Genomic DNA, 12,786 nt, shown 5'->3' on the forward strand with positions numbered 1-12,786 from the left:
CGTAGTAGTCTATTCTGAATAAAGGGAGGTCAATGGTGGCAGCGCCTTCATCCTGAGCGAATTATGTTAAGTATATACTTTTGCTCATTAACGGAAATTTTCTTGAAAATTGGATTGTATAATTTTTAAAACAGTCAATTATCTTTCAGAGGATGTCAGCAGTATTCTTATCTGGAATTTTGGGTCGACTTGGGGACATCAATTTTTCTTTTACCCCCATAATGGAATGAAACCTTCCTTTCGCAGACGTCAGAGGTCAAAGATTGATGATGACTTCGGGGATCACCGTGTGAATGCCGACTGAACATCAAAGAATTTCGGTAATGTATTGTATTTCTATCTTCAGAACTTATTATTGTCGTATGGTTTTTGTTATTTCAAGCAGTATGTTACTGTTAATTGTAATTTCCATGTTTGTATAATATTGTAAAGCATGATTTATTGTATTGTAACGGAAGCGACACAGACGCGGCCGCGGTCAACTTTTTCTCTGTAGACTGAATCTACGTGCCGGTACGGTCTCCGGAGTCCGGTCCGGGCTGAGCAGGGGAGAGTGTTGGGTGGTGCGCATCATCCAGCAGCATGCATGAAGCCGACGAGTCAAGGGGCAGGCTGCAGCATAGAGAATGCACTGCCCGCGCAGGCTCTGCTCTGCATGGCAGGGGTTGCCGGGCTCAGACTCTGAGTCTGACACAAGATATCATTACTATTAGACAGCTGGCAGCCGTCTGCTTCAAGGCGTTTTTTAAGTTAACATTTTTTATTTTTTCTTATTTCTTCTCGTACACAGACGGCTCGCGACCGTGCAGCCGCCGTTATGGCGTTAGGGGGGTTAAAAAAATAAAAATTCAAAATCCCCCCGACGCCGACGGGGCTCATTGATTTTTGTCTTTATTTCATAACAAGAAATCTAGGAAAGTTCATTCTCCTGTCAAGTGCCGACACCAATCAAGATTTAACTTTTTGAGATGAAAAAAAAAACTCCCCATAAACAAAGACAATCTCAATTTATCAAGACATGAACATGATTTGTCTTGGTTTATGAGGATATCCTGGCTTGTGTTCTGGGACAATCCCAATTTTTGAACCAGTCCCTCTACTGGGGATATGATCCGCAGAGACTTCGTCTAGCTCCACAGTAATAATAATAATAATATGTTCATTTATATAGCGCTCTTACAATATATCATCGTTTCACAGCGCTTTACACAATGATGGAATAGAAAATTATAATAACTTATTATACTAGCAGATAGATGAGCACCTGGCGAAGCCGGTCGGCCAGACCCTCGCCATGACCATACGATTGGATTTTTCGCGAGACCGGGGTACCTCAAAACACCCCAAAATAAAAATATAATGGAAATCATGCACTTAGATCAATTCTTTTGATGTTTGCCCAGAGTCACTATCATCAATAAGTAGTATTCAGGAGCTTGACCCTGAAAAAAGGAAAATAATCTGGTATCTGTTCTCTCTGATTCAAAATTGCACACAAAATGGCAAGCATGTATGAATTCTAACTAAAGTTAGTGATCAAAAGATCTACCCGCGGCAGCTCACCTGTTTTTTTCGCATTCAGTCTATACCGGGGGGGGGGGGGGGGGGGGTACTCGACCAAAAAAGTGGTAGGTACATGTATGTGCCGCGGACGAGACAAAAAACGGGGGCCTTGGAGCGGGCTTATTGTAAAAAGGAGGGTCCTCAGAACAGGTTTCGAAACTACAAATGTTTGTGAAAACGGAGGTCCTTGGAACGGGTCGCCTGCGTGTGAGTGCGTTTGCATCCCTATGGAACAGGCATATACGTGCATGCAGCTAGCCCGGTGGCACGGGCGCAGGGTGCGCTCGCGCAGAGGCGATTGTCGGACAGCACTCTGCGGCCGCTTTTCCACTAAAATTGCAGCTCAGTGTAGCAGATCAATGCGGCCGGCACGGCGTAACGTAAAATATGCTATGCTTTGGAGCGGCTTTCTTTGTTCTTTTTCTCAATAAGACAATAATGCTACGCCTTGGTACGGAAATTTGAGTGTAAAAATGGGGGTCCCCTCCACGGCACATGTACCCATTACGCATTATATACTGAGTTGCCCCCTGGGAGTCCATATCAAAATTATGTTACCTGTGACACTTCTACCAATGTAGGTTTTGAGAAAAGTCTAGCGTATACAGTTTGCTTCTTGTCAACACAGTTCCATTCAGCCCTTGGTACTGGTAAGCTTAGTATTAAGGATGCCTTTCTGTTTTGACTATAATACTGCTCGCATATTGCCAACAGGCTACAAGCTCACTTAAATCCATTGAACCATTTGAAACTTGTCTTCCAATGTTTTATTACAGAGAATGTTTGATAACAAAGGCAAATTGTAGCCAAATAAGTTATGAGTAAGTTTTCAGACAAAGTTCAGATAAATTACAAAGTACAATGTAATCTTTGTTTTCCTTTTCTTTGGAACAGATTTTCTAGTTTGATTCACCTTCTGTGCGTAATGGGGAATAAACATTCATGTGGCTGCATTCAAAGCTGTCACAAGAATCCAACCAGGCGGGCCCACAGGGCTCCTTCTCAAGAAATAGAACGATACGAGCCGACACCTGAAGAAGTAAATGTGGACGAAAGATCAAATCTCCAGCATATTGGTGACAGAGAGACTGGCATAGAAGGTAAACAAGCAACTTGTTTAAATTATAAAAATATAATCCCATACATGTAACTGAACACCATTTATACTCTGAATAAACGGTCAAGGCCAATAAATTAATGCAGTTCGACTTAAACAACAAACTGATTTGATGAATAAAAAAATACCATCGTTGGAATGAGCAGTGGAATAAAGAGCCCAAACTTTTGAGGGGCACAGCATGCTGTATACATGTAAATGTAAAAACAAATTGCAGGTGAGTGGAGAAGGGGGGAAATATTTTGGCATTTTTAAAATGACATGTTTTTGTGAATGTACAAATAATATCAAAGCTCCCCCCCATAGAACTGCCTCCCAATTTGCTCCTCGAGGCCGGATTCAAACTCAAAATAGCAAGATGTTGCCTTGACTCTTGACTAGGGACAGGGATTTTCCTTTTCTAAAAATTGCCCTTTCCATTTCAGAAAATCTTAAATTCTGTTTCAGCATTTCTGAAAACGGAAATTCCGTTTCCGTATCTATAGACTTTGTGTGCAGGAAATTGTGACAATTCCGTTTACATATAAAATCAATGCGCAATGAGTAGCGATGTCAAAAATGCTCGTGCTGGTCAAAATTTGTATTTCCCACTGTACTAACAATGCTTTAAAATCATTTTTAATTGAAGAGATTCGAGCACAAAAATGATTTAAAGAAACAAACATGTAATTAACATGAATGCATCCTCACCTTTGACATTATTAGCATTATTTTATGGTTAAATGAGATTTTATCGCTGATTTGGGGACTTTTTGGACATCGTTTTGAGCATTCAACGACTTTGGCCTATCCGCCATTTTGGATTTGTTGAATACCGCGATCATGATACTTTGACCGAATGCAGAGGGCAGCAACGCACGGCCGTGTTTCTGCTTATACATGTATGCGGACGTGAGTGTTAACTGATTTTTATACGATCTAGTGATGGAGGGGCTGAGTACAGTCATGATGTGTGGATTGTCATGATTGTTTTAGCGAAGTGAAATCATGTTTCTTTCCAGTTGATATTCATATTTCGTTGAGGATTTGGGAGTAAATTTTTGTTGCTATTCTGTGCATTTTGAGAAAAAATATGTTTTCCGTGATTTTCAGTTTGAAAAGCCACTTTCCGTCTCAAGAGGCAGATTCTGTGAAATCCGTCCGTTTTCAGCTATCGCGGAAAATCACTCTCCCTACTTGACCTCAAACATCTAAAACATCCTTGGCCCTGTCCTTTATATCATTATCCTTAAAACAGTCTGGCTCTTGCCTTTTTGCACATCACTGTGTCGTTCACACACTTTCTATAAAAATGATATTTTTAAGGGCAAAGGCACTTTTCTACACATGTAGGCAGCAGGCCTTTTTATTTTGAATATTTTTTTTTTTGGGGGGGGGGGGTGGGAGGGAAGTGCAAGTCCACTCTTCTTTGGAGCATGTCTCTATCTTACAGCACAATTATGTGAAAAAATGAAACGGTACATAACTGTCCAATGCCATAGCCTTTAATAGTGGTCTCTGAATTATTTGAGCCAGGTAGGGCATGTATCTGTATCAGTGTTGAAATTACTTTTTATTTTTAAGGGAGACGGGACGGGCGCGGACGGGAGTGATCTTCATGGTGGGAGTCGCTCGGTACTTGGCAGTTTTGAAAATCTTTCTAAATTAAGTTTGTTTTCATCACCTTTCATATCCCAGCTCATTTTCCACTGGTTGTTCAATAAAATATACAGCATCTAGGCGAAATAGGCGTTCTTGTAAAAATCAAACAATATGAGCACAATGAACACACAGAAGATATGTAGTGAGTGAATTGAATGTTTTGAACAATGATACTACATGTAAATGCCACTTTATTTTAATGGAGCTATAGTTTTGTTTCAACAAATGGGATGGATTTTGTATAAAGATATGGGATGATGTGCAAATATATGTATCTCAAATCTTGTACATGTATACTTGAACACGTACTGTACAATTAAAGTTGGTAAAAAATTGTGTATACAGTACATGTACTTGTAGCAATATCACATTCTTTATAATAACATCTTGCTCTAGGATGCTTTTTTACTCATTGTATTATGGAATGAATAAGTTCTATACATTGAATATTTTCATTTCCTCATACATTTTATTGTGCAGTACAGTTCAGTTGAATGATTGATCTCATATTGGTTTCAGTTCAAATACAAAACACTAAACAAACACGGTCAGAACAAATCAAAAGATGTACTACAGTGCACATGTACTTGCCATCAATGTGTTGAACAAAGTATATTGAACTGTTAACAGATTGATCAGCTGTGTCCCCGGGGGGGGGGGGGGGGGGGGGCCACTTCCATTCACGAGTGGATACCATGCGCGACCATGAGATCTCAAAAAGCACCCTAAACACGTATTTTCCATATTCTGAAAATGCACCCCTTAACAAGTATTGGCGTGTAAAACCCTACCCTTAACAAGTATTGGCGTGTAAAACCCTACCCCTAACAAGTATTGGAAACAAAACGATAGTATTGGCAAGTATTCCCTGAATTGTACCCCTAAACAAGTACAGCGATATTTCAAACACGGGTCACGTCGGTCGTCGGTTTTACCTAAAAATTACCTACATCATTGGGTTTAGTACAGTCCAACCCGCGCAAATCGTGGGGCAAAAAGTACATCCTTTATAAAACATTTAGTCTTGATTGGCCCTCACAAATTTGACCCTAAACACGTAAATTTCCTAGCGAAATAGATACCCTTTTTTCATTATTTTTGTGTTTTTGACACCCTTATTACGTTACGTATGTAACGTGCCCTATCTTGAAAAAGACATCCTTTTTACATGTTTTTTTGGTCGCCCATGGTATCCACTCGTCAATGTAAGTGGCCCCCCCGGGGCTGTGTCACATTAGTAGACCTACACGTAGGCCCTACCTTTATATTTTATGCAGATTTAAAAGGTAATCATTTATTTGATTGATTGATTTACTTTATTATTATTATTGTTTATTTAGTTATTTACTTATTTATTTATTTATTCATTTATGTTATTTTATCAATTAATGATTATTATTATTATTATTTTTTTTTGGGGGGGCTCACTGCCATTTATGTTATTCGTGATTGATTGATGTTATAAATTCTATTGACAGTTTTACATGAACACTCACATTTATTAGCAACTCATAGAACTACATTTACTTTAATACAAAATTGTGCTGCATTGTGAATACATGTACGACACATTTTTTTCACAAATATTTCAAAGGATATTTGTGATATCGATGCACTTTAAGGGCCACCATAGAAACATGCTCAAGGCAATGAATTAGCCTCTTCGATCAGCATGACCTCAGCCTATCTAGATAATTAGCAAGGAAGCAAGATGCTTGTCTTGAGGAGGATATGTTTCATCATGTCATTGGTATTTTAGGAATGTTTGTAGAGGAATAGAGCTGTCACAGAGCACGCAAAAGTGTGCCCTTCACCTGCAGGTATTGAACTTATCCGACAGGTATACACTGTGTATTAAAACAAACTCAATGTACCGTAGGTCTACTTTGAAAGCAATGGCGCATATGATGAGCAATATATTTTTTGTTATTGTGAGTGTAAACAGAACATATACAATGTATACAAATGTATCCTTGTTTATAAAATTATGTCATATCTCAGTTGAACTTGAAAAGAAAAATTATAAGCCTACAATATGAGCAAGTGTATTTGAGAAAATATACTTTTTACCACCCCCCCCTCCCCCCCCCCCCCCCCCCGACGAGAAAAGATTTTGATGGCTAATGAATCAACACTCAATGAGACAATGTACACCCACATGTTCATGTTCATGTACAAAATTTGTGTATACTGTACATGAGTTCATATCTGTACATGTGTTAATGCACATTAATGTGTTCATGTATGAGTACATACATATCACAACATACAGTCACCCGCAGAATGAAACTCTTTTCTTTATTTTGTATGTATTTATTCCAGTGAACTGTCTATGAATTTTATTACATAACCTGTCATAGTCTTCCTGATACATTCATACATGTGTAACATGGGATTCATGGGGTTTTGTAACAATTTTTGGCATGATCCATGGGGGGACATTGCAATTTAAAGCTACACTTGATACTGGTTAGTTTCTGCTAATGAAAAAGGAAATCGAAGTGCACTGTAAGTATTAAAAAAACTGTTGACAACCAAATGGCCGTACAATATTTAAGGTATCTAAACCCTATAAAGTTAGGTAATTGTGTTCATTGCTTGCCAATCAGTGAATGGTTGGCAATTAAGTTCGGTAAATCTTGTTGGAATGCTCTCCAAGGAATGACTGGTGTGGGCAATCCAGGATAGACCAGGCTTAAGCACTTTAGAGACATCTTTCAAATGTTTTGAGAGCTGTATAAAAGTGGATGATGATGTTGATTGTTTTTATTATTATTATATTACTATTATTACTACTACTACTACTACTGTACATGTACTATTACTACTACTACTAATACTACTACTAATACTACTACTACTAACTACTACTACTGCTACTACTACTACTACTACTACTACTACTACTACTACTACTACTACTACTACATGTACTACTACTAACTACTACTACTACTACTGCTGCTACTACTACTACTACTACTACTACTACTACTACTACTACTACTACTACTACTACTACTCTACTACTACTATTATTATTATTATTAATATTATCATTATTTGCTGAAAATTGTTTAAGTTTCTATGACAACCGAGAAACCCATATATGTAATCAGGTTCTGCTTTTCCCCCCAATAACTTTTTATGTAAACTACATGTACATCAGAAGAAAGAAAATAATGGAACTACATGTATATTTATACCAAGAATAATTTTTCAATGCATCACTATTAATGGTCTGTCCTTCTTTCATGAGCAAAAAAACAAAAAAAAAAAAATGAATGAATGAAAAATAAACACCCAAGATCCCTGAATCTGCTTTCACATGCAAAGTCACCTAATTTCACTACCAATCTTCCATCAATATATTTTCTATTATCATTCATGTTAAAATGAAAATGTTAAAATTAATAATAATAATAATAATAATAATAGCCAATTTTTATAAAGCGCTTTTCCCAGAATCGCTCAAAGCCATTTAGCAATGAATGAAACCTTTGATTGTTACGACGTTGATGAATAGATGGTGATACCCTATCCTGAATGGGATATGATAAACATCGATGTAATCCATTTTAATTTATGTGATGAAATAATATATCATGTTTTCTGTTTTTCCTCCCTATCCAGAGGATATATTGGATCCATCAGTACACCCAAGGACTAGTACCATTTTCCTCACAAAGGCAGAATCATTAGGTATGAACTGGATTTCAATCTGTAATACAATTTTATTGAATAAACCCTTTTTTTTACTTTGGTTTTGTTTTCTCCAGAAATACTGTGTGAGTCCAAAAAAAATTTAACACCTCACAAATCCCCAATTTTAGGAAAAGTATTTCTTGAACACATTATTATTTTATATGGCCTGGGGTGTGTTAACGCTTGTGCCAAATTAAGGCATGGCTGCAAGGAATGGATCCAGAAAACTACACTACATGATCTGTTGTTATGATGTGATTGTTTAACAAATCACATTTTGCATTAAATGTACATGTAAAGTTCAAAGATGTACCCTATTTCATTTCAAGTTCGGCATAATGCTAGATAGGAATTTTTATTGTTGCATGCGTGTGGTTTGAGAAAGGCTTCAAGTTGCAGGCGATGATGACATTACAAAATGGAATTGCGTGTGCTTTTATACCTACATTGATGCTTGAAATAGACTGGAATTTCAATATTCATGCCACTTAAACTTTGATCATGAGCACTATATAGGTTGGGATGTTCATATCAAATACTATTTAATTATCTGTGAAAATCCGGTCGCAACAGATTATGAAGTGAGCTCAGGGCTTTAATAGGGAATACTTTCAATTTTAAGTTTGTTTCTGATTTGATGTGTTTCTTGACATATTGCAGATATTGTACAGGATAGGAGAAATCATCACAGTGACAACAGGCTGAGTAGTACATTGAGTAAGAAGTTCAGTTCATGTTCGACTATCTTTCTAGATGACAGCACAGTATCACAACCAAATCTTAAGTCAACGATACGATGGTGAGAACTGTAAACTAAAGCATTTCTGATGATTGACTACTCTGGGTTTAAATTTCAGTCCTGGCAAGCATAAGATGTGGATTCTGTGCAATCTCAGGAATACTCCACAAAGTAGGCCAGAAAAAGTGGTGTCAAAGTAATTCAAGTATCTCCAGTTTTTTTTTTCTACCTTAGACCTTCAAAGTTTGTCATTGGAAATTGTGATCTTATTTTTCATATAGTGCTCCTGGGCCATGGGAGAAATGGTGCATGATTTGTCAAAGATATTTTATTTCACAATCTCTATTCATGTCTTTTATATGTACATGTACATGTAGCTGTACAGACCACTCAAACATATTATGGTAAACTAGGTTTTTTGTTGTAAAAAACATCCTTATTTTATTTATGTATCTGGTATTGATTTTCTCATTGAATTTCAGTGTGGCATTGGCAATATACTACCATATAAAGAACAGAGATAGTAGCAGACAAATGGACATCTTTGATGAAAAGCAGTACCCACTCTCAGTAAGTATGCACTCAAATTGAGGTATTTGTTGTTTCTCCTCTTTCTTCTTATATTTTGTAAAGTCGTCATGGTGCTATAAATAAAGCTACCAGTGCTTATCTGTTGAAATTTAAAGGCAGATCAGGCAGATTTAGCCTACATGTAGTTATCCAAGATTGAAAAGGTACTCGTGTGAGTCTACCTTGATTGTTTTCAGTCTACATAACTTAGGTTTCCTGCCCAAATATCTTCAAAAATTAAAATACTTGGTAGGAGGCTAATTACATGCAAGATAGACTGATCAAGAACAAGCTAGACTTATCAAGATCGTGGTAGACTGGCAAATATCAAACTAGACTAATCAAGATTATTAAAGCTAGACTGATCAGGACCCAGCTATACTGATCAGGATCTAGCTGGACTGATCAAGATCAAGCTAGACTGATGAGGATATACCTAGACCTATCTGGGGAGTGTTTCATCAACATTTTTATCCGACAAGTTGTCAGATCTGACATCTTTCTCTGATGTTGATTGGCTGAGAGGTACGGTTACTATGGTAACTGTCGGATAAAATGGGACTTGTCGGATAAAACGTCTGACAATTCCTTTCATGAAACGCCCCCCAGGACCCAGCTATACTGATCAGGATCTAGTTAGACTGATCAGGACCCAGCTATACTGATCAGGATCTAGTTAGACTGATCAGGACCCAGCTACACTGATCAGGATCTAGCTGGACTGATCAAAATCAAGCTAGACTGATGAGGATATACCTAGACTGATCAGGACCCAGCTATACTGATCAGGATCTAGCTGGACTGATCAAGAACAAGCTGGACTGATCAGGACCCAGCTATACTGATCAGCATCTAGCTAGACTGATCAGGATCTAGCTAGACTGATCAGGACCCAGCTACACTGATCAGGATCTAGCTGGACTGATCAAGATCAAGCTAGACTGATGAAGATATAGCTAGACTGATCAGGACCCAGCTATACTGATCAGGATTTAGCTGGACTGATCAAGAACAAGCTAGACTGATTGACAAATTGGAGAAGGAGGATGAAGGAGTAGGAGGAGGGATAGGAAGAGGAGGAGGAGGAAGAAGAAGAGGAGGCAGAGGGGAGGTTAACAAGAAAGAGAGGACAGGAGGGGGCGCAGGAAAGAAGTGGAAAAAAAGAGAGGAAGAGTTAGAAACAAAAGGGCAGTGTTGTGTCCAAGGCCGGCTTGTCAGAGGCCAAGGCCGGATCACCTGAGTTCAAGGCCAAGGCTGGATTGCCAGAGGTCAAAGACAAGGCCAAGGCTGACTCACCCAAGGCCAAGGCCGGAAGGGACGAGGCCAGACCAAGGCCGAATATTCCAATACAAGGCCGGCTGAGGCTGGAGAGCCAGGAAAAGGCCAGCCATGGCCAAATATTGTGATATTATTCGGTGGCAACGGCCACAGATTTCATAGGGACCCTAAATACCTGATCTTTGCCCAGTGATGCTCTTTGTTTTGGTTATGTATTGTTTTTCCACACCTCCATTAAAAAACATACACAGATGCTCATGTACACACTGGTATACATTATATACATGTACATATACAGTACACTCTTATAGTCCATACACACACACACCCACTCATACATAACCACTTACCCAATTAACCATATTATTAACCCTTTGAGGACGACTAGATTTTTTAAAATTTTGCCTCAGGTTTTTGGATTGTTATAAAATCAAATTGTCTCAGAGTCTACAGACAATTTTATTTCAAGACAGTCCAAAAGCCTGAGGCAAAGTCAAAGTTAGTTTGATGAAAAGTGGAATTCATTTTAAAATATTGTTGAATAATGTTGAACGTAAATTTCATAATGAGAATACTAAGAGATTGACATAATGGCGCACGCGCATTGTAAAGTCGAGTCTCCATCACGTCATTGTCAGTGCAGCATGCATGCATTGGCTTTGACATTAAGAACAAAATAGAAAGGCTAAAGAAAGTAAGAGAGAAGAGCGTACTCATACAGGTGAATGGGCATGCTCGACAGTCGACTCTCTCCCCTTCTCTAGTTAAATAATATTTTAGACAAACTTACAACATATGGCATTTGCACACCCTAAAATTCTCCCGGCCTTGACCCGAGGATTGCGTCCGAGGCCGAGAATTAACCTCCGTCCTCGAGGACAAGTCCGAGGACGATTTTGCGGCCTTGAGGCCGGCCTCGAGACCCACAACACTGTAAAAGGGGGATGGGGAAGATCGAAGAGCTGTAACTGCAAGAAAAAAGGTTCTATGGATATCAAATATCTTCTGCATTAGATTTGGTTGGATTTCATTAAAACGTATGTTTATTGAATACCTCCAGTACACAACTAGTTAATCAACCAGTGACACAACATTTGCTCCCGCAACAATTACTCCGGGCTTTAATTCTGTCAAAGATCTGGGGTTAGTGTTGCGATATGGTTCTACAGGGTATGTTAGGTTTAGGCTAGGGTATAGCCTTAAACCTAGGGTTGAAGTTTGTCATTTGATTAGTGTGTGGAATTTAGAGCAGAGGAATTGTCGCAGGAGGAAATGTCATGGAAGCAATCAAACCTCCAATACATAGTTGTACTTGTCAGCTATTCATTCTCTTTCAAATCACTGTGAGCTGCATGTACAGAAATGTTTTGATTTTCATTTCCTTGTAATAAGATATTCTATTTTTAAGCGGACTTTCCATTAGCCCACGATTTATTGATTAATGGATTTTAATTTCTTTTGCTGCTACTGCAAATGGCTTTTCGTATGCATTAATAAATCTTTGTTATGAAGAAAGTAATTGAAACCATCACTGACATTTTCCTTTTTCTCAATTCATTATCAATAAGGTAGCATTTTTAAGTTATTCAAATGCTCTGTTAAAAGATCATTTAAATGAAGACTTGTCTGCTTTTCCTTTCGTACCTTTGCCTTCATGTCATCTGATATCCTGTCCAATTGACATTATTATGCATATATTTGGGGAAATGTGTTTTTCTTTTTAAGTATTGAAAAATTCTGTGGTAATTTGCATTAAAAAATGAAATACTGTAATATGCAACTTATGATTCCACAGTGGATATGTTCACACAAATTAATCCTAAAATGTGCATGGACTATTCACTCATATATCCATGATTTGTTGATCCACTTTTTATTATCTTTTTTATTTAGTCTTTGGAATTTCAGAGATTTTGATTGCTCTTGCTTTTTTATTTCATTTAAATACATGTACATGTATTGATATTATCTTTAATTACTTTTTAGTGACATTCCAATATTAAAAAAGTAAATAGATAACTAGCTATTTCATAGATATTGTGTTCTTACTTTCCAGTTCAGCCTACAAACATCTCACCTTGTTTACTATTTTCTTGACAGCATGACAATTTGAAAATGGTCTGATGTATAAGAAAAATACTCCTTGTACTGTATATTGCATTTTCGTTGCTGA

At 37.8% G+C, this 12,786-nt stretch overlaps 1 protein-coding gene across 2 annotated transcripts in view; it reads left to right on the forward strand.

The window, feature by feature from the left end:
* The first annotated feature begins 2 nt into the window (after positions 1-2).
* Positions 3-12,786, forward strand: part of LOC129261259 (cyclin-Y-like protein 1) — a 30,513-nt gene continuing 17,729 nt past the window's right edge. Inside the window, exons 1-5 of one of the 2 annotated variants that reach the window (XM_054899320.2) lie at positions 3-320; positions 2,458-2,663; positions 7,955-8,023; positions 8,687-8,825; positions 9,248-9,335. In XM_054899320.2, coding sequence (XP_054755295.2) covers positions 2,489-2,663; positions 7,955-8,023; positions 8,687-8,825; positions 9,248-9,335 — 471 coding nt within the window. In that variant the 5' untranslated portion in view covers positions 3-320; positions 2,458-2,488. The remainder of the gene's footprint in view (positions 321-2,457; positions 2,664-7,954; positions 8,024-8,686; positions 8,826-9,247; positions 9,336-12,786) is intronic. The other variant, XR_010293866.1, reaches the window with a different exon arrangement.

Source organism: Lytechinus pictus, chromosome 1 (genome assembly GCF_037042905.1).
Source record: "Lytechinus pictus isolate F3 Inbred chromosome 1, Lp3.0, whole genome shotgun sequence".
NCBI lineage: Eukaryota > Metazoa > Echinodermata > Echinoidea > Temnopleuroida > Toxopneustidae > Lytechinus > Lytechinus pictus.